Raw genomic sequence first — 22161 nt, forward strand, 5'->3', positions numbered from 1 at the left:
TAATACAAGTCCTTGGCAGTTATTGGTTTTAAATAGTTTTTAATCGTCAATGTAGCGTTATGTGTATGTGTCTACAAACTTCAAGACGTACCCGTAATGGGGAAGTTCAAGGACTTTTATTATGACTGATGATGGCGATATAATTCGCCGAAATGCATCTCCTGTGAAGGATTACAATAGGATCGACCGGCGGTGATTTTTCCCTTTAACAAATTTCCCTATAGGGAAGTAGCTATTACTGTAGGTCTCATGGTAAGACCTAGGCCCGGAACCAATTTACTTTTTCATTTTGATGTCCCCAGAGGCCAAAAACACCATTCGTTCAAATTTTTATATATGTAAATATATATCTATATATATATATATATATGTCCGTCCGGACGATAACTTGAGTAATTTTTTTCGGCTTTTGATAAAATTTGGTTTGAAGGTGTAAGGCGGGATAAACTTGAATGAGTTCGCGAACCAGCATGATCGGACTATGGGAACGGGGGTTTATGGGGGGTTTTGACACCATCGTGCCGTTGAGGGTAGGGGCCGTTGAAGTCCAGACCGTTCGTTCTGCCAAGTACCTTGGGATTATGGTGGACAGCAAGCTTAGCTGGCGGGATCAGATTTTCCGTACGGCGGACAAGGCCGCTAGGGTGGTCTCCTCTCTTAGCCGGTTGATGGCCAATGTCGGAGGGCCTCGGTCCAGCCGTAGAAGGCTGTTAATGTCTTCTGTCCAGTCCGTACTCTTGTACGGTGCTGAGGTGTGGGCAGACGCTCTAAATAAGGAGGTATATAGGATGCGGCTTGCCCGAGTGCAGCGTCAGGCAGCACTAAGAGTTGCATCCGCCTACCGAACAGTGTCCGAACCCGCCGTCCTGGTGGTTGCTGGAGTCATCCCCGTCAAACTTTTGGCGGCGGAGAGAAAAGCAATTTATCAGCGCCGTGGGGAGGACCAGGCACGAACAGAGGAACGCACCCGCACCTACCAGCTGTGGCAAGAGAGCTGGGAACAGGAGACTCGGGGACGCTGGACCAGGCGACTGATAAAGCAAGTCCAACCTTGGGTTAATCGGCGGTGCGGAGAGGTGGACTTCTACCTCACCCAATTTCTGACGGGTCACGGCTTTTTCCGGTCGTACCTGTTCAGGATGGGCAAAGCCGTGTCACCCGATTGCATATACTGCCCAGGCATTCCCGATGACGTGGAACATACATTTTTCCACTGCCAGCGTTGGGAAAGGCCCCGCCTGGAGGCTCAACAGTTAGTAGGACTGCTGTCGGTGGACACGGTCATACCGATGATGACGGAGGGTGAGGACAATTGGACCTGTGTGTCACATTACATCCAGGGTATTCTCCGCGCCAAGAAGCTCGACCTTGACCGGGATGCGGTGTAGGTCTTAAAGTATCCAAATGCCATAAACGGTGAGAGCCCTGAGGGCTTAGGTAACATGTTGGCCTGACTTGAAGTAATGTGACAAACAATTCCAGGTCTGTGTCCAACAGAGTAGAGGGGGTTTTTTAGTGAGTAGTCTGCGATAGATTCAGGAGTCTCACAATACAGGCTGGCTACCTGTGTGCGTAAAAGCATTTTCCCTCCTCTCCCTTAAAAAAAAAAAAAAAAAAGCATGATCGGACCATGGGAACGGGGTTTAACGGGGTGAAAATGGGTTTTTCTAATTTTTTTACCCTTAAAACACAAAATTTATTGATTTTTCTCTAGACCTTTCCAAATAATTTAGCATATCAAAGTGTTTTAGTATGGTGAATAGGTGCGGAGAAAATTCAAAAAATTGTAAATTTAAAATTCTCATGTTATTCTTATGGAGAATATTGTAAAATATTTTAGTTGGATTGTTTATGGATATATTTTGAATTTTGATCAAACTTGGCGTATTTTTATTTCATACTAAGCTATTGATTCTATATATATATATGTTATAAAGTAAAGAATATTTTAGTTTCATTATTACAATCATCAAGAAGCCAGTTTTAGTTAAATACAATAGGGCCTAAGGTCAAAGTACAAATAGTACAAAGTTCAACCCCAAAGAGGAGACGAACGACGAGGAAGTCTCAGTCTACGTTATGCCAAGGTACGTTGAACATAGTGCGTTGTTAGTCAGGTTAAATAATTCAGTGTTAGACCGGCTAGTTATGTCTGAATCGTATAGGTTATGATTAGGCAATTATTAAAGAAAACTAAACTATTTCAATATATAATCCAATGTATGTTTGTTTGTTTGTCCTTTATGGACTCCGAAACTGCTCGACAGATTGTACTGAAACTTTCAGGCATTATTAAACATTATTCAAGGATGGTTTGTGTGAAGTTTGGTGCAGATCCGTCAAAGGGCTCCGCCCCAGTGGCTCTGGAGTTTCCCATGTTAACCTTATAAGTACTCATATTTAAAATGGAATTAAAGAATCTTAACAGCTGGTTCAATATTTTAATAAAAATTTCACGTTACTAGTTTCCCTGTAGCAGCTAACCTAGGTACTCGAAACATAAATGTTAATTTAATAGATTAATTGAAAATCAATCCAGGCAAATGGAAATTCGCTTAGTCGACAGGTTTGCTGCAGTGGGGGTATTTTGAGGTATTTGGAAACAGATTGTGTGTTAAAATCTCATCATGATAAGATGTGCAGCTCATGATGAGCTCACTTTTACGTGTTAAGGCCACGCCACACCAGGCTCGTTCCTGCGGCAGTAGTTTTGTCTAGCGTATGCGCAGAGGTACGCCTCGAACATTGATTCACATCACAAATGTACTAAATTAGGCTAATATATGCATTTTCCCTCATTTTGGTATTTTTTTGTCTTTGTTGCCTGAAAAGTGTGTAATAGTACATTTATTTGTTATACTGAAAACGCCTTGGCAGTAGGCTACTATGAAGAATTTATACAAATTCAGGCTTTTGTATCCATAAGTTGAGGAAAAAACAGGAACAATTAAATCAATTCTATGTTCTTGGGGATTTGACGGATAAACACCATAAAAAAAAAAAACCGGATAAAACCAGTAGGTATATAACAATATTTTCATTAATTATTTTTTATTACTTAACATAAACCAAATTTATTGTTACGAAGGATGCAATGCTAATTCCACTACTTAATTCAGGAAAAGAAATCTCATTTGACTGGACAGTCTCTCAAAGTTTTGGCTGTGATATTCCCCTTCCCAGGTATATACATGGGACGGCCAGCATAGGTTGCAATTCCATCTTCGTTGACCCATAAATCAGGTGTGACAACCTCTAACAGTCGTTTCTGATGTTGGTAGAACTGCAGCCACGGTCGTCTCCTGGGTCTGACGTTGATGAAGCCGTCAACAACAACATCTTCTCCTATCTCAGCTCCTGCTGGCGGTTGTAGCATCTCTACCTAAAACCAAGTGTTGTGAACAAAAGTTTTACCCCAACCATATAGAAATTGGTCTAAAAAGGAATATTGTCGAGGCAATTATTTGAATAATAAAATATTTACGCAGCTTAAGAAAGTGTCAAATGATTGATATACCAGCTACAGTGTAATCCTGCTTATTCGATATAATTTTGATTGATCCACAAAGATGACATTTCACATGGTGAAAATTTGGATTAGGAAGAGTTTTGTAATAATATAATATTAATTTTTGTGGACAATTAGGTATCTAAGCTGTAAAGAGAGGAAGTTACACACTGTCATTTCAACTGCACTGTTATCAGAGATCAAAAGATATGTAGTACAAATATCTAGGGCCTCATACTTTGTTGGAAAGTTTTTGTGCCTTTAAAATACCCAGTTGCTCCGAAAAGAATGTCAGAAATATCAAAAAAATTATGGAAAGATATTTGTAAAACTATTCCTTTGATGGTATTATTACTGATGAGTTTATTTATTATGATTATCACTTGAGATGAGTGATCAGACAAAAGGTTAAGAACAAGAACTCTACTTGCAAGCCACTTCTGTCTAAAGTCAATGATCAAACATTTTTGTATTACTAACTTGTAACATTTACCTTATTTCGAGTGCGAGCACTTAACACACTGAGGGGTCGTGACTCCTGACAGTTCCACCAATGAGGAAGAGCCACATAGAGTAACACCACGTACATGTTTTCAAAGTCTTCCTTCTTGAAGAACTTGTTGATTCCCCAAACCTGAAAAAAAACAGAATAATATCCTTGAAACCATGGCAGGGTTATTTTGATAAATGAGCTAGGTAGGCCCGGGCTCAGTGGCACAAGAGGTTTAAGGTTTGCTGAGGGTGCAAGGAAAATTCCCCCACACAGTAGGTAGAGAGGGGCGCAAATATATTTCAGACCCAGAGCACATTGCATGCAAACCACAGGCCTGTAAGTGTGTGATTCTTCCGTACTTATAAATTATGCAAATCCCAGTCTTGATCAAATATGTAGCCCTTTACATTGTGGGCATTTCTTAAATACTTTCAACTTCTAATATTGCAGTTAAAAATTAATTTAGTTTCTTGTATTGTACATAATTATACACAAACTTTACTTCTGGCTATGTTTCTTTTGTGCCAGGCATCAAGTGAATTTTATCTATGTAAATAAAAAGATCATGTAAATCCTGAAGATTTATGAATAAGTTCTTGCATTATGATATTTGATTCAGACCTTCGTAGACATTCCCCATAGTATGTGCTGAATATTGATCTAATTTAACAGTAAAACTTTGACTTACAAACACATTGCTGACACGATCGCCCACTTCAATGTACTCAAAGTAGAATCGGTTTTTGTCCCAGATGTGGTTTTCAACATGAATCACTCTGCCCACCTTCAGGTCCAGACGACCTCCGACCTTCCAGTCACCTTTGAAGGGATTGGTCACTCTTCTCGGAGCTGCGCATCATTTATCTTCTAAGTTGATTTTGCTACTGAAATTAGTAAATTGATATTTACTGGGCTGCAATAAATTTAGACGATATATTGGTATGATTAGTATCAAACTTTCTTGTTTTAACTTGGTATTGAGTGAGTTGTGAATTGGCTGTTGGGTGTGATGTTGACATTGTGGTTAGGATCTTGAACTTTTGTGTAAACGAGACAGTTTTGATCCATGGCATATCCAAACTCTTAAATTAGTTTTTTTAGTAAATTGAGTTTTTTAAAAAAACTTTTACTGGCATAGACGATAACAAACTGATTATGGTTTTTTATATTTCTACGCTGATGTATTTTATAAATTTGTGTAGGCATAAATGACTGGTACAAGCTCAAATGTTACCTAGATCTACTAAAATTCATTGAAACCACAATTATATATTTATGGAACTGGGTGTATATAGAATCAATCTACCTTATAGAGATCTAGAGGTATTAGAGTTTCCCTACTAAGCTGAAGGCTGCAAGTCCGATTCTGAGAGAAATCAGAATCTTTTTTATGGCACAAAACTGGACTCAGCTGTTGTTGAGTAATGGAATTAGAATGAATACATTTTTGGTCTAAGTAAAAATCTACAAGTAAAACTTTGTGAAAAATGTCTTACGATCTTTTTCTGTCTTGTACATAGGTGGTCCTTTCAGGGCCATTTCTCCATCAAGGCATTCCCATCTAGGCATTCTGTTTTCTAAATTTCTCAAAAACAGAAAAATGTTAAATGATAAGTTTGGTTGTTTAAAGATAAGTAAGCCAAATACTGAGTTAAAAAGGTGGGAAATAATTTTCTTATCATGAAATTTTATATTTTAAAAGATAAGTATATGAAACTCAAAATAAATTTATGATTGATTATGTCTTTGATAAAAATGACAAGAGAATGAAGCAATAGTGATCGATAGTTACAGTACTGAAATTAGAACAATGGAGGGACTGAATCTAATCACAAATAAATAAAAATAACCATATTGTGTTCAACATACATACTTTGTATTTTGAAGACTTTGTAGCAGTGATACAAACCTAATGAATCAATTAATTATTGCTAGATCTCAAACCTTTGAGGACTAATTTATTTATTACGTAAAGTGAAAGTGACGTTAATAAACAGTTAATAATTTATAGACAAGAATTCCAAGAAGTGAATAAACATTTTTAAAAGTTAAAAACGTGTTTTATGTATGTATTAATTGCATGAGGAATCATAAGCTCTTCAAATTATCATCAACTAATGTTATTCTTAATTTATTTTCAGACAATACCAGTAAAAAATTTATGCAGTTCCAAATTTAAATGGACAACCACTAGTTTTAAAACTGAATTTGCTAAGCATTACTGCATTGAAGTTTAGAAGTTGGTGATGAATCATCTTTATTCAGGAGGTCATACATTAGCAGCCATGGATGGAAATTGGAGATCATATAATTAAAGCATAGGATTTATTAAATTTATTTTATTCAAATGATACTTGCAACGGAAGGCTAAAAATTGTTTTTAACAATCCAGCTCTTTGAACGTGAGGCTTTAAAAACAGATCTAATTGTCTTTAACAATCCGGATCCATTATGTATGTGATATTTTAAAATTGCTTTATTCTCTAAATAGTTTTCAGGTGCATAGCTTGTTTATAATTATTGGAGTCGGGTTGTTTATAACATTTCAGAAACTAAACCCACAATGAAACTGTACAGTCTTAAGTAGATCATGATCATGTTATAATAATAATGTCACTTGTCCTTAAAACAGTTATATATCAATTATATGTTAAGGACTCCCAATCAATTCTTAAAGTCTTATCAAGTCTTAAAATGTCACCGACATACTGATACAAAAATATAAAAGAGATATTATTGCTAATACAAATTACAAAACTATGTACAAAGCATATTCTTCTTCCCATACAAGAACTACTTTCCAGATTCCTATGATTTTGTCCATACAATTTTAAAGCTCTGGCATTCCCTGTTCACTCAAACACTACTGGGCAATTCTTCAGTGTCCGGGAGGTTACTACGCCTTTACCCTCCACTTGCAGCGGCAACCCCATAAACTCTGCTACTTTCTCCTTGCTCACCCAAAGTTCACTAGCCGTTGAGTCAAACATGCTCTTGGTTTCGTCAAAGTCCTCGCAGTGAAATGTATCGTTCCACTTTTTATAAGGGAGGAAGTAATGTTTTGTGCTTTTCCTTTCGTATTTGCCAAGCGATATTTCATCAAGTGGCTCTCGGCGGAATCCTTCCACGAATACTGCGTCTCCCTCCACACTCCCCAGTGGGGGATCTAGCAGCTCCACCCTGTTAAATTTTGAATTCAGAGGATAATTTTAAGAATCTAGTTCCTGTACAGTATATGTCAACTGCATTCTATTTATAGCGAATTTCCCATATAGGGAATAAGCTATTACCGTAGTACTCATGGCAAGACCTGGACCCGGGACCGATTTTTTTTTTCGTTTTGAGGTCCCTAGAGGCCAAAAACACCATCCGTTCAAATTCATATTATATATATATATATATATATATATTTATATATATATATATTTATATATATATATATATGTGTCCGTTAGCGCGATAACTCGAGCAAAAATGATCCGATTTTGATGAAATTTGGTACAAACGTGTAAACCTACGTTTATTCGAACGAGTTCGCGAACCAGCATGATCGGACCATGGGAACAGGGGTTTATGGGGGCTTTTATGGGGTAAAAATGGGTTTTTCCTATTTTTGACCCAAAAAACATAAAATTTTGAAATTTCTTTCCAAACTATTTTGTAGAGCTTAAAAAAACAAATAATTTGATATATTGTAGCGTTATAATGCGCCTAATGGTTACGGATAAAATTCCAAAAAATTGTTAATTGAAAATTCCCATGTTATTCTTATGGAGAATAAGTAAACCGTTGTAGTGTGCTTGTTTATTAACATATTTTGCCCAAATTTGGAAAATGTTTTTATTTCTTACCAACTATTAACATTTTACATAAAAAAACACTTTTACCCTCCCTGTTGCAGCAAACCTAAGTATGTTTTAAACTGATTCTATTTAAATAGGGAATAAATGTGATATTTTTAAGGATACATTTTAGTCTAAATCCAATCAGGCAAATGGAAATTCGCTTAGTCTGCAGGTTTGCTGCGGCGGGGGTATTTTTACAATAAATCATTTTTCCAGATATTTCACTAGCTTTAAAAATATTTATTCAAATAATATGTCTTTTTTACTAAACTTTGCTTGTTTTCCTCTGGTATTAAAACTAAAAAGTGAATTACGCCATGAAAATTCACTCTAAAATAAGAGGAAAGCCTGAAGAAATATCTGAATAGTTGTTTTTATTTAAATTTTCCATTTTTATGACGTTTGAGTCTGCTGATGTAGACTATAGTTTGTCCTATGCAATCAGACAACCTTACCTGCCAGTGCGACGATGTTGAGCACACATCAGCAAGAACCTTTTGACCAGATCTCGAGAGTGCAGTGGTCGAACATTCAAAACAGTTAGTACAAGTCTACCTAACAGCTCGGACGGTTTGTAGTCCTGCCCAAACAAGCTTATCTGTAAATATATTTCACATTGTTAATACAAGACTAGACAGAAATTATAGACGTTTGATTTGAATAGACAATAAATCTTTACCTGAGGATAAAAATAAACTTTTTACAGAATAATACTCATAGTATGTTCCCTACAAAATGAATGCTGGAAAACATCTGCCTTGTAACAGTGGTTTTGTTTGAGTTAAATGCAATTCAGAAGCTGGCATCCATTCTCTCCAACAACGCCCTGTCAATTCAAAACACTTCCACTTGAATTGCTTGCCAGAGAACATTAACAGAAACATTTAAAGATCTACAGTTACGTACCGGTATGTATAAAAATCATTCACAGAATTACATTTAAAATGTTTTTAAACTTGTGCATCTTTTCTGTTTCAATGTTGTCGCTTGCAATCTTACTATTATGAAACAAGTTATGGTTAGGTAATTTCATATAGTAGTTTGTGTGCTCAATGTTGTGGGTGTGGCCGCTCAAAAACTAATTCGTAATGTTCTAGAAACATATATGTAAATATGAGGGTTTTCCGTCAATTAAAGTTTCAATCAAACTAACGTCGTAGCCAAGTGAAAGTTCAAATTTGAGACTATGGTCTTTTCCTTACTTCATTCACTATTATTCTAGCTGGTTCTGACCTCTAAGGGATGATTAGTCTTGTCAAAGAATCAAAAAATGTTGTGAAAGAAAATTTAAGGTCCCCCAAACTATAAATCACGATCTTTGATTAGATACCGGTGTCTTAGTTGTCAGTCGCTATTGTTTCTCCATTGCCAGTTAACAGGCATGAATGGTGTGTTTGGACGTAGAAAATGTGTGCAAGGGGTGGAGGAAGTTCGGAGGTGGTCTTGTATCTTTGCACAGTGTTTTCTATGATGTAGGCCAAGTGTTTTTCTTATCAAACAGTCTCATTTGCCCAAGGTTAGGGGAATTTCGCATGCGGATTATGGTGTGACTGAAAGAGAATGATAATCAAACTAATTGGGAACGTCTATAAGACTACCAAGGACTATAGTCAGCCCTGGAAGTCTGAAGCACACCGATCTACAAGCAAGGTTTGCTCATATTCAATCACAGTCTCGATGTGGAAACTGATGAACACCTGCTGCCAGAACCATTGTTCAAATATATATGGGCTTCTACTTCCCAAGCCACTAATGCACATTTTCTATGTCAAACTTGGCGACATTAATAAACAGAGATTAACCCCTTCCTACAAAAACCTAACCATAGAACATTAATCGTACTTGGTGGGAATATCAATTCATGTTCAGGCTTTTTAATACTATTACTATAATAATCATTTCATGTATGGTCGGAACCGGCTAGAATAGTGTTTAAAGAATGAAGTAAGAAACACAATTTTGGTCCGAGATTCAAACTAGCTCGGTTGGCGAAGCGGGTAGCTGGATGAAGACCCTAATTTACCCTTGATAGCAAATAACAATAATAAAAACATCTTGTACATCTACTCACAGCTTTTCTTTTCCTCGAGTACCGTCCAGTATCCAGAGTTTGGATGTAGAAGGTTTCGTAGTGTCTGGGGTGGGGAGTCACATCTATTATTCGAGCCACACAAATATCCAATAATCCAATGTCTGGTTCTGGTGGCACTGGGGTCAAATTCTCGTTCTCGTCAATTGTATACTCTGGCTTAGTTCGCCATTCCAACTCCGAGTCACTTGGACCACCATCGCACATTTAAACTATATTTTGTTTTGTATTTAAAATCAATTTGCAAAAATGTATCTAGTTGTTAATTGTTTTTAGTTTTAGCTCAGCTGGTTATTTGGTTAACACCATAAAAACTTAAAACATTCAATAAATCAACTGCAAGGAGTAAAAAGGCAATTCACTGATCATAGGAATGTGTGGTGGGAATTATTATTGTAGAAGAGTGAACTATAAAGTGATTCACCTGCAAAAAACTGGCTTTAGACTATTAATTATAACAGATGAGTCATTTGACTATAATGGTATCAGATGTGTCTTTGTAGATAATTTTATCTTTTTCATTTAAGTTTTGTATTCTGTCAGATATAATGTTATTCCATATTCAGATATAATCAAGTCGTGGTAGGCCTACAAAAGTTGCAATATTTTCTCTAGGAAGTACGGTAATTAGGCATATACAGTAGAACCTCAATTACTCGAACCTTAATATCTCGACTGTTAAATAGGCCTACACAATGTTACAAAATGACAATAGGACTTGCGTTTAACCTCAATGACACCAAACATTATGATAAATACAGTACTGTGTATCCATAAACAAATTGTTGCTTATTATTTTTCACATCAGCTTTTCATTATTTGTATTGTAGTACTGTATTTGAATGTATAGATCTTATACAGTTTTTATGTTGTTTACTTTGTTTTTTAAAGTTCTATTGAACTTACGTTTACAATAGATTACAATTATTTTATTGCTAAATAATAGCCTACATACAGTACTTTATGTGCATTAAAATTGTTTTATTTTATTTTTTGTTTGTTTTTCTTTTCTGAGTTTGTTTGGCCCTTCTACCCGACCAATTGTCATGATTGAGGTTTCAAATTGAAGGTATGCCAGCACAGATTTCACATCAAGCATCGGCATTAATATTTAAGAACAGCCCTACTGGATTTATAAGTAAACAAAGTTTGCTCTCCATCTATTTCTTATGGGAGTTCAATTTGGTTTTTCTTTTCCGAGTTCGTTTGGCTCTTCTACCTGACCGATTTTCATGATTGAGGTCTGAAATTTAAGGTATGCATGCACCAAATTCACATCAAGCATCGGGATATATTTATCTACTGTATTACTTGACCAAAAAACCTAAATATGATTTATTTTAGAATTCTTACTTCAATTTAAGATGTATTTCACCAGTTATAGTTAGTATTGTTTATGTTTTTTTTTTTTTTTATATCTTTTGGACTCAAAATAATCAGCAAGTTCTAGGCTTTAATTTTAGTTATTGGTAGTTTGAATCAGTTAAGTTCAAGATACTGTATTACTCAATCAAAAATCATGAATTTGATTATTTCTCGGATATGCTATTTATTTCAACGCTGAAACAATGGTTGTACGGGCGCCAATCAGCAAAAACATACTTTCATGTTGAAGGATATTTATCATTAACCATAAGCTTCATTACCGAGCAGAAAATTTTTTGTGATTCTTTAATATATTTTCCATGTGATATGCTTTTTAAAATTTTAAAACTTTTGTTTTAGAGGTTGAAACAAAATCGTAGTTTAGGTCAATATATTTACGTAGTTTGACAGCATAATAACAATTAAAATTAAAAAGTAGATAGCAAATCACATCTGCGGTTTCAATTGCTTTAAAATGAGATATTTGCAACTTTTAAACTTAATAAACAATGCCGTAATATGCTTCAACCATTAACATTGCCGTTATGGGCAGAAAATCTAAGATGGCCAGTGGTTCTGCCGACTCTTAAGCCGTTACTTACCTGATGGGATTAGAAGGAAAATAAGTGACTTTCACACATAATATAAATATATATATCCAAAATTATCTTCAGATTTTTTAACAGCCGCGATTTCTCCTCAATTCATCCTTTTATTCAAATTTAACCTCACAGTTAGAAAGGGTTCCCGCTGAGATCTGACCCTGTCGTCCATTCACCTTGAGTGGTTTCCCTTTGTAGACAGCCACACCAAGAGAGTCAATCTTCATGTCAGCATTGACCTTCTCAAAGGGAGTTTTCTCGTAGAGTGCCATGATCTCCGCCTTCCTTGGAGGTGGCTCGGGGCGCCACGGAAACCCATCAACTACTACAGGGTCTCCAACCTTTAAAAAGTGGAAGCTTATTTTTAAAGATAATGAAACCACTCTGTGATTGTATATAGCCCCCCACGTAATGTCAGCTAAACATTCAATTAAAATTTAATTACAACCTATTAAAACCAAAATTATGTTTGGTAATAAAGTATGGCTCTGAATTTTTGCCATTCAGGCCATGCATGGACAACCGTTTACTGTATTTTGCTTTTGGTGAAAGCACAGGAAAAGAAATAAAACAGTAAGAATACATAGATTATAAAACAATACCCATGGACTCAAAACAGTATGCATAGTGCTATGTGTGTCTATGGTAGTGTAGAGGGAGGTCAACTCCCTCTAGGATTTCATCTTTAGCAAAATTGTTTGAATTTTTTATTGTCTGTGTATTAAGTTTTCTTGTTTTATACAAGCGTATGAGTACATCTTTGAAGTTTGAGGTTTTTTGTTTAGTAAAAATAACAGTGTTCAGCAGAAGATGACTGAACCACTAACAGCCTAAGTATGGCGAGTTTGATTGCCAAAACTAGTTGCTAAGTACATTGTATGTGGATTACCATAAGAAGGTGGTATTTACACCAATTTGATTTACGATTTACTCTTAGCAGTTTTTGAACATTTAGTTTTATCAAAGTGTGTGACGAAATCAGACTCAGAAGGTTTTTTTAAATGTAAACGAACATTCTTCCGGAAAAAAATTGTGGGTGCAAAGGGGAGTACAGTGTGTTATGGAATTTGTTATTTCTCTAGATGAAAATGGACACTAGTGCTCTTTTTGAGCAAAACTAAAATTTCTGTTGTTTGAGAAAGGAGTAGTGATGTTTGGAGAAAAAAAGTATTATTCAGGATAGGAAGAGTATTGTTTGGGACAGGAAAAGTATTGTTTGGATTAGGAAAGATAATGTTTGGGTCAGAAAAAGTCTTTTTTGGGCCAGGAAAAGTATTGTTTAGAGGAGGAAAAGTATTGTTAGGGACATAAAATGTAGGCTATTGTTTGGCACAGATAATGCAATTTGCTTTACGACAGGAAGAGTAATGTTTAGAGTTGAGTTGGGACAGGTAAATGATCAAGTTTTTTTGTTATAAGTAAATTGAGTAATTTAGTAGGTTTCAGTTGAATGGAAAAACTAATTATGATTACAGAGTGAAGAAATTAGTTTGTCTAAGGATATGAATCAATATTAATCAACTGTTCATACCAGGCTGTCGAATGGAGGGTTTATCAATTCAACATTCTTTTTATCGACAGCACAAAGCACCATTGCGTTGCGCTCTATTCCCCGTTTGTCTTCAGGGTTGGCATTACACAGCACTACGATCTTGCGGCCGACCAGCTGATCACAGGAGTAACGGCTGGTCAGCTCACTAGACTGTCTTCCAGCAAACAGAAAAAAGAACATTTAGGTTATGTTTTTTGAAAGGTTTATTGTAGAACAGTTTTAATGTCTAAATATTATTTGCATTTGCCACTTCACTGAAGTCTTTCAAAGGTACATTGAATCAGAAAACTTGAGGATTCCATCCCTGATGATGCAATACTGATGTTTTATTAACACTATCATGTAGTGTACACAGTATCATGGATCTATGTTATCCCCTGGAGTCACTTACTCAGGTAACCTAGCCAAATTCTCTTTGAAAAAGGAAAAAAATAATTTAACACATTGAATCTGGTAAGATAGTAGAGGAAGGAAGAAGTAAATTTAATATAGGCCTACTTTCAAAGTCAAAGCACAATACTTACAGCCTGTCTCGTGTTTTCCTCTCCTACATCAATAGTTTCTATGTAAAGCTTGGTGTCCAGTGAGTTACTGGCACAATCTGTGATTTTCCCCACCCTGAGGTCTAGTTGTCCAATGTCTTCAGCGATTGTTGGCTTGATTATATCTTCTGGAGTTAAATCTGACATGGGACGCTAATTAATGGTTACTAATTTTGTAAACAAATTTATTGTTAATAGTACCTATCTTTAATTCACTAATTTTTTTAAATTTTGACAAAAGTAACAATGTTTGATCCTAGAAAGCTTTTCTGGTTGAATTTAGTAACTAAGTGTGATCTTCAGCAACGTTAAAACCATTCCACATCACTATTGCAGTGATAAAATGTATTATGATGCTGTGATTTAGACCTTGTAACAAATTACCATCTTTAGATCAATTGACCACTACTGTAGTAATAGACAATTGGTACCGTTTTGTAGTAACAAAGCACTGTAGTGCTGTAGTAGTGGTATACTTTTTTGAAGATGAGCACGAGATGGAAAAGTCGGTGATGTAATTCAGAAGACCATGATAGTGTTGTAAAATTGAACCTAGCAATCAAATTTACTTCGTATAACAATTTCTTACCAAGGGAAAACAATTATTCTAAAATAATTTGAACAGTAGACAAACATAAAAAAAAATTTTTGTGACCCAGGATTAAGTTTGCTACCTTAATGTACAGAACAAGACTTACTTTAAATTTTTGTATGGAATCCAATACTCTCGATACCTTAAACTTGTATGGTAATAGAGTAAAGAAACCAAAAGTAATGGTATTGTAAAAATGTTTCTATGCTTCTGTAAAAAAATAAAATGCACAATACTAAAGAAAAAAAAATTTTATTCTGTAGGAAATTTTAAAACAAACTTTACAAGCATTGTTAAAAGTTACAGCAATCTCTAAATCAAAAGTTGGTTTGATCTTTAAATCTTGATGATTGAATATAAACCGAAATGAGTATTCTATTGTTTAATTCATAGCCTTGTGATCTTAAATACATATAATAACAATCCCTTACTTTCTAAATCCATGATGAGGTTTTCAAGAAATATTACAGTATATTAACGTAACTATCACTGTGGGCTTAAAACATAACAGAGAAAATAAACAAGATTTAAGATAATATTTTAAATCTTTGATAAAGCTGCTTATCACAGTAATGATAAGAGATTTAAATAATCGGTTGGAGTAATTTTATTGAATTTTTGGAATGGAGAATAATCTATTGCCGTAGGTCTCATGGCAAGACCTAGACCCAGGAGGAATTTACTTTTTTGTTTTGATGTTCCCAGAGTTCAATACCATCTGTTGAAATTATAATATGTGCCCGTTTGCACAATGACTTGAGTAAAAATCATCAGAAATTTGCTACAAGTGTAAACCTAAATTATTTAAACGAGTTCGCGAACCAACATTATCAGACAATGGGAATTGGGGTTTATGGGATAAGGAATTGGGTTATCCCATTTTTGACTCCAAAACATAAAATATTAAAATATTTTCTGAACTATTTTGTGGGGTTAAAAAAACAAATTATTTAGTATGTAGTAAATAAAAAAGAAATCAAACGCTTTTAGGGGAAAGCAGTCCAAAACCATTAGTTTTTATTCTTATCTATACTTCTATACTATTATAAAAAAATCTAGTGGTGTCTGTCTGTATGTTTGTTACTAATAGGCACTTAAACTACTGAACTGACTGGGCTTAAATTATACAAAAATATAGCTACCATACCAAGGACCATTATAGGACTATTCACACTTCGATACTGACCGTGGGCTTTGCCCCTTTGGCTTTAAAAGTTCTGACGTGAGGATTTTAAAAGTTAATATTGATTGGTCTCCATGGCTGCCATGAGAACACATACAATGTTTGCAATTTGCTATGCCACCCAAATAAATGGTTGAAAGGAACCAAATTTAGTGCAAAATATCTAAAGAAACTTGAAAATCACCCTAATCACCTGGCTCTACACCTCTTGGACAACAGTACATACAGGCTGAAAAGGATTCATGTTTTGGGCCTAAGCTCACGTTTTGTTTGAACAATTTAATTTTTCCTAGTTTATTTACTTATTTATTTTTTCATTAAAATATTTTTAAGTTAGCTCTGTCAATGGACAGAGATTAATTAACGTTTTATTAATAGTTGTTATTGTATTTGCTGAATGTTCTAAAAATGAACAGATTGTAAATAAAATTGTGATACAAAATAACCCAAATAAACAAGCTGAACTGTCAAACCACATTAATTCACAATTCCACAGCTGGTTTTTAAATAGGCATAATAATATTCTCTTCAATCATGTGACATGTTTATTTATTCTTATATTTGATGGTTCATTGATTATTGATTTTATGAAATAAGTGAGATTGTATATCTGTTGCTGTATCCATCCCTAATAAATTATTGAGCGAAGCTCTTATACGTCGACTTTTATGCATTTCGTAATACGCAAACTCCTCCTAGACGGGTGAATCAATCGTTTTCAAATTTTGCATGGTGATACAGACCATACCGGTGAGTGCCAACATCTATATGGCGTTCAAAAAGTCTCTCGGGAATCCGCCCCACTGGGTCTCAAAGTTTCAATGTAATCCTTATGGAAGCAGTATTTGACACATAAACAAAAACATATGATCAGCTGTTGACTTTTGAATGCAGTAGATAAATAAATAGCTGATAGCATTATTCCACAGATATTAGAACATAAACGGTGGTGGATCATAAATATAATCGAATGACGACACTAGCTTGAGGTCCGTGATGTAGGAAGTGGTAAAGGAAGTAGTAAAGGTGAGCAGTCTGGAGTGTGGAAACTGTTTAAGACGATTAGATTTAGGTAGGTATCTGCATTCCTAAAATTCTATAAAAAGGGAGGAAAACGGGTCCGCGACGTAGGAAGTGGTGAAGGAAGTAGTCAAGGTGAGCTGTCCGGAGTGTGGAAACTGTTTATGACGATTAGATTTAGGTATCTGCATTCCTAAAATTCTATGGGAAGGGAGGAACACGGGTCTGTGACGTAGGAAGTGGTGAAGGAAGTAGTCAAGGCGAGCTGGTCGTAGTGTGGGAACTGTTTATGACAATTAGATTAAGGTATCTGCAATCCTAAAATGCTATGGGAAGGGAGGGAAACAGGTCCGCGACGTAGGAAGTGGTGAAGGAAGTAGTAAAGGCGAGCTGTCCGGAGTGTGGAAACTGTTTATGACTATTAGATTAAGGTATCTGCATTCCTAAAATTCTATGGGAAGGGAGGAAAACGGGTCCGCGACGTAGGAAGTGGTGAAGGAAGTAGTCAAGGCGAGCTGTCCGTAGTGTGGGAATTGTTTATGACCATTAGATTAAGGTATTCGGTATTTGCAATCCTAAAATTCTATGGGAAGGGAGGAAAACAGGTCCGCGACTTAGGAAGTGGTGAAGGAAATAGTCAAGGCGAGCTGTCCGGAGTGTGGAAACTGTTTATGACTATTAGATTAAGGTATCTACAATCCTAAAATTCTATGGAAAGGGAGGAAAACATGTCCGCCATGTACGAAGTGGCGAAGTAAGTAGTAAAGGCGATATGTTCGGGGTATAAGATCTGTTTATGACCATTAGATTTAGGTATTTGCAATCCTAAAATGCTATGGGAAGGGAAGTAAACAGGTCCGTGTTGTAGGAAGTGATGAAGGAAGCAGTAAAGGCGAGTTTTTTTGGAGTGTGGGAACTGTTTATAACGATCAGATTAAGGTATCTGCAATCCTAAAATGCTAAGGAAAGGGAGGGAAACAGGTCCGTGACGTAGGCAGTGGTGAAGGAAGCAGTAAAGGCGAGTTTTTCGGAATGTGGGAACTGTTTATAACGATTAGATTAAGGTATCTGCAATCCTAAAATGCTATGGAAAGGGAGGAAAACAGGTCCGTGACGTAGGCAGTGGTGAAGGAAGTAGTAAAGGTGGCAGTTAGATTAATGTATCTTCAATCCTAAAATGCTATGAGAAGGGAAGGAAACAGGCCCCACGACGTAGGAAGTGGTGAAGGAAGTAGTAAAGGCTGGCAGTGCAAAGTGAGGGAACCGTTTGGGCAGTTAGATAAATGTATCTAATACTTAAATGAAGGAAACATGTCTATGACGTAGGAAATGGTGAAGGAAGTAGTAAGGCTTGCAGTGCAGAGTGTGGGAACTGTCTTTGGCAATTACATTAATGTATCTGCAATCCTAAAATGCTATGGGAAGAGAGGGAAACAGGTCCACGACGTAGGGGGTGGTGAAGGAAGTAGTAAAGGTTGGCAGTGTTGAGTGTGGGAATGGATTAATGTATCTGCACTGCTAAAATGCTATGGGAAGAGACTGGTTAGAATGATTATGAAGCACGAATCGTTACATATTTCGATACGTATTCAATCGTTTACAATAGAAATTTACAACTGAGTTGACAACAGCTGAGTTTTACTACATGAGGCTAAAAATGAATTTTATTCCCTAAAGAGTAAAAATGCTACTTTAGACCCGGAACGCATGCATCAATGACGACTGTTTTACTGAAGTATGACAAAAACAATATAATATGAACCCTTGATGACTCCGCTCAATTTTGTGGATGCATCTGCGAACGCCACCTAGTTAAAAATTTCGCTAATGTAAATAACTGTATTGAAAGATTTTGGTGTAAAAAATAGTGAAATTATAAAGTTAACATTTACGTACTTGAATCATTTAAACATTTTTCAACAATTAAAATATGTTTAGAGTAGGACACACACACCTTAAAAATTGAAACTTTTTTCTCGAGAAGATAATTAATAGTAGGTACAGTATACAGGGTGTCCGGTCATAAGTGTTAAATAAAATTTTGCATTAAACTACATGGTAATGGTGACAGAATGTCGCAAATTTGAGGTTCCCAACTTCAACAGTTAGAGAATAACAAATAAATTAAGATTTTTCAAAAATTATTGTAGTTGTTATGAAAAAGGTTATTTTACTCTGTTAAAAATGCACTTACTGTCAGTTTCAATGTCATTTTCAGAATCCTCACAAAATTTTAAATAAATATAACACATAATCGTTGGGGTACGTAAAAATATTCTATTTAAAATTCTTCGTTAAACAAATTATTTTTATATCGACGAAAATGTAAATAACATTCAGCAGTTTATTTCTCGGTTGTTGAGTTCCGGAGAGGTTATCAAATATGACTAAAAACTTCCTTATTTAAAGGGCTTTACAATGATGTATAACAACATTTACCTACTGTCAAATCCATGGTGAATTTTACGCACTATTGTGAAAAATCACGGTCAAGCCAAAACAGATATTGTAAAAAATAATAAAATTTTACTTACTATTTTATGAGTTGACCACTGATGATGAGGGTATGTATAATTTATGATTGACCAGACTACACTTCCATCAAACTAAAGAGTTTTTTTTAAGACTTTGGAAAATTTGTAATTAAAAAACACAACACATTAGTAAAAAACATAATACACACTACAATTTAAATATGAAATGATAGTTAACCCATTAAACAAATCAATGACACACTTTGTCCGAAGCACAAATCACAGTTTGGGTGTAAAGTGCCCACCGTTTTCCCGCAAGCAGGCCCTAGCTCTTTTGCGGATTGCGCCAACTGTGACCTCATACGTCAATTTTTCCCTTACTTTCCCAGCAGCCTCAAAGATTCTCTCCCGTAACTCAACTTCAGAGTTTACAACAGTTGAGTAAACTAGACTTTTCATGTAATCCCAAACAAAAAAATCTAACGGGCTCAAGTCTGGAGATCGAGGAGGCCATGTCACACTTCCTCCACGTCCAATCCATGTCGGGTAGTTTTGGGATAGCCACAACCGAACGCTTTCAGTAAAATGTGGTGGAGCACCATCCTGCTGAAATATGATTTCAGCTCTTTGTTGAGGATCAATTTCATCCAACAACTGAGGTAGAGAGTGCTGAAGAAAATCTAGATATAAATCACCGTTCAGATTTCCTTCGAAGATATGAGGACCAATTAACCGATCTCCAATCACACCTGCCCACACGTTGATCCCAAACCTTTTTTGAAAAGAAGCTTCTCTGGAGGCTTTTGGATTTTCATTATTCCAAAGATGCATATTGTGAATATTTATCACACCTTCTCTGGTAAAACGGGATTCGTCAGTCCATAGTATTTTTTTAAGGAAGTGATATTCAACAATATCACGTTGAAAAAGCCAGCAGCAGAACTCCTTTCTGGATTCGAAGTCACGAGGCTCCAATCCTTGGACCTTTGTAAAATGATACGGATGGAAGTTATTGTCCTTCAACACTTTATGTACTTTCCACCGGGACATACTAGTTTCAAGGGCAAGCTGCCTAACACTAGTAGTAGGATTATCCATAACTCTCTGAATTACACCCTCTTCAGCTGCAACATCATGCACAGGTCCTACTTCTTTCTTCTTCTTCTCAACCGATCCTGTTTCCAGCAAACGTTGATGCACTCTAGTAAACACCTGAGTACTGGGGGTGGTGCGATCAGGATACCGATTCTGGTACTCACTCTGAGCAGCCGACGCATTGCCGTTACACAAACCATAAATAAAATGCATTTCAACATACTCCCGAATCGAAAAAGACATAGTTGACCGATCACTGTCCACATGTGACTGATAGATCGTTTTAAAATATGACTACTGGTTCGCTTTGTTTTCTTATCGCTTGGATAAAGTATTGTTATCAGTAAAATACCTGAATCTATTGACTAAATCCATTCAACAAAATAGAAATTCCGGGAGATAATTTAAATCTTATATGAAAATTATACGATAACCGTAACTTTATCACAAACACATTTTACTACTATGTTTCTTTTCTTAGCTGGGTAGTTAGAAACAAAGCATTGCATGCGAGAAAGAAATACAAATTATTTGTTGCCTGCACTTAAATGTATTATCCTTCACAATAGATTTTCTTTGCCCTACCATGTTTTTTCACAATAATGATCGAATTACATTAGGAAATTTGAAATTCGGTAAAAACTATTATACACCATTGTAAAGCCCTTTAAATAAGGAAGTTTTTAGTCATATTTTATAACCTCACCAGAACTCAACAACCGAGAAATAAACTGCTGAATGTTATTTACATTTTCGTCGATATAAAAATAATTTGTTTAACGAAGAATTTTAAATAGAATATTTTTACGTACCCCAACGATTATGTGTTATATTTATTTAAAATTTTGTGAGGATTCTGAAAATGTCATTGAAGTTGACGGTAAGTGCATTTTTAACAGAGTAAAATAACCTTTTTCATAACAACTACAATAATTTTTGAAAAATCTTAATTTATTTGTTATTCTCTAACTGTTGAAGTTGGGAACCTCAAATTTGCAACATTCTGTCACCATTACCATGTAGTTTAATGCAAAATTTTATTTAACACTTATCACCGGACACCCTGTATGTTTGCCATTTTTAAAGAAATGTTGTTCACACCATTTGCCTTTTCAAAAAAGCTAAATATTTTATTGGATCAAAATGGGTATTGTGACTGGACTAACGTAGATTTAAAAATACAGGTAGCCTACTGTACAAGTATCAATTTACCTATTCCCTAACTAACTTTAACCAAGATTTGCAATCGCTTTGGCTTGGACTTGGATTTGTGAGAAGAATAGGTAATGTAGATTCAGAACCAAAGGTTTAGTCGTGAGATTACCTAGTTAACAATTACGTCGGTACTTAGCAATTTGTCGTTTCATTGCATAGCATGAGAGATTAGTGTACCTGAGTACAAGGTAGATATTTATCACAATGTTTGAGAGTAGCCCACGAACATTTCCACTTTTTAAGAGTAATAAATGGCCTTCAGGTAAATAAAACTTTAAAATGTTCACATACGGTAACGGTGCAGTGAAATGGACTAGCATGGCTGATTTGAGAACCGCTCTGACTACCACTCATTGATTCATTAATAATAATGAATTTTTTTAGAAAAAAAATCAACTTACATGTTTTAGAAAATATAAACATGCATACACTTTAGAAAGATAAATATGAGTCGAAAACACAGACTTTTACAAAAATTAATCCGTATGACGTACTGCAAAAATTTGATTTATTAAAATATTTTTTACACTTGAGTTTATAATACAAATAAGCTACATAATTATAATCGTTTTATAATCATTACAAA

At 35.5% G+C, this 22161-nt stretch overlaps 3 protein-coding genes across 3 annotated transcripts; all 3 read right to left on the bottom strand.

Moving 5' to 3' along the window:
- Nucleotides 1-3072: 3072 nt before the first annotated feature.
- LOC128993597 (uncharacterized) lies at nucleotides 3073-5636 on the bottom strand. Its single transcript, XM_054417584.1, has 4 exons — nucleotides 5498-5636; nucleotides 4690-4885; nucleotides 4002-4142; nucleotides 3073-3382 (listed from the first exon to the last, which is right to left on the bottom strand). Exons 3-4 carry the CDS (start codon nucleotides 4095-4097, stop codon nucleotides 3131-3133), a joined length of 348 nt encoding a protein of 115 aa, XP_054273559.1. The 5' UTR covers nucleotides 4098-4142; nucleotides 4690-4885; nucleotides 5498-5636; the 3' UTR covers nucleotides 3073-3130.
- Nucleotides 5637-6717: 1081 nt separating this feature from the next.
- LOC128993544 (aminoacyl tRNA synthase complex-interacting multifunctional protein 1-like) lies at nucleotides 6718-10368 on the bottom strand. The gene is made up of 3 exons (XM_054417515.1): nucleotides 9918-10368; nucleotides 8302-8444; nucleotides 6718-7181 (listed from the first exon to the last, which is right to left on the bottom strand). Exons 1-3 carry the CDS (start codon nucleotides 10140-10142, stop codon nucleotides 6854-6856), a joined length of 696 nt encoding a protein of 231 aa, XP_054273490.1. The 5' UTR covers nucleotides 10143-10368; the 3' UTR covers nucleotides 6718-6853.
- Nucleotides 10369-11992: 1624 nt separating this feature from the next.
- LOC128993584 (aminoacyl tRNA synthase complex-interacting multifunctional protein 1-like) lies at nucleotides 11993-15103 on the bottom strand. The gene is made up of 4 exons (XM_054417568.1): nucleotides 15020-15103; nucleotides 13979-14136; nucleotides 13434-13604; nucleotides 11993-12243 (listed from the first exon to the last, which is right to left on the bottom strand). The coding sequence occupies exons 1-4, from the start codon at nucleotides 15030-15032 to the stop codon at nucleotides 12013-12015; spliced, it is 573 nt and encodes a 190-aa protein (XP_054273543.1). The 5' UTR covers nucleotides 15033-15103; the 3' UTR covers nucleotides 11993-12012.
- Nucleotides 15104-22161: the final 7058 nt, after the last annotated feature.

This window comes from Macrosteles quadrilineatus, unplaced genomic scaffold (genome assembly GCF_028750875.1).
Source record: "Macrosteles quadrilineatus isolate MER2022 unplaced genomic scaffold, UCM_ALF_1.0 Scaffold_4__1_contigs__length_99947679, whole genome shotgun sequence".
NCBI classification, from domain to species: Eukaryota; Metazoa; Arthropoda; class Insecta; order Hemiptera; family Cicadellidae; genus Macrosteles; species Macrosteles quadrilineatus.

Coding starts and splice junctions, on each gene's coding strand:
- LOC128993544 (XM_054417515.1), bottom strand. CDS start 10,142: ATGTGCGATGGTGGTCCAAGTGACTCGGAGTTGGAATGGCGAACTAAG. Junction 8,445..9,917: donor ACTCGAGGAAAAGAAAAGCT/GTGAGTAGATGT, acceptor ATATATTTACAG/ATAAGCTTGTTTGGGCAGGA. Junction 7,182..8,301: donor CAACATCGTCGCACTGGCAG/GTAAGGTTGTCT, acceptor AAAATTTAACAG/GGTGGAGCTGCTAGATCCCC.
- LOC128993584 (XM_054417568.1), bottom strand. Junction 13,605..13,978: donor AGGAAAACACGAGACAGGCT/GTAAGTATTGTG, acceptor GCTGGAAGACAG/TCTAGTGAGCTGACCAGCCG. Junction 12,244..13,433: donor ACCCTCCATTCGACAGCCTG/GTATGAACAGTT, acceptor CACTTTTTAAAG/GTTGGAGACCCTGTAGTAGT.
- LOC128993597 (XM_054417584.1), bottom strand. CDS start 4,097: ATGTACGTGGTGTTACTCTATGTGGCTCTTCCTCATTGGTGGAACTGT. Junction 3,383..4,001: donor GTGCTCGCACTCGAAATAAG/GTAAATGTTACA, acceptor ACTTGGTTTTAG/GTAGAGATGCTACAACCGCC.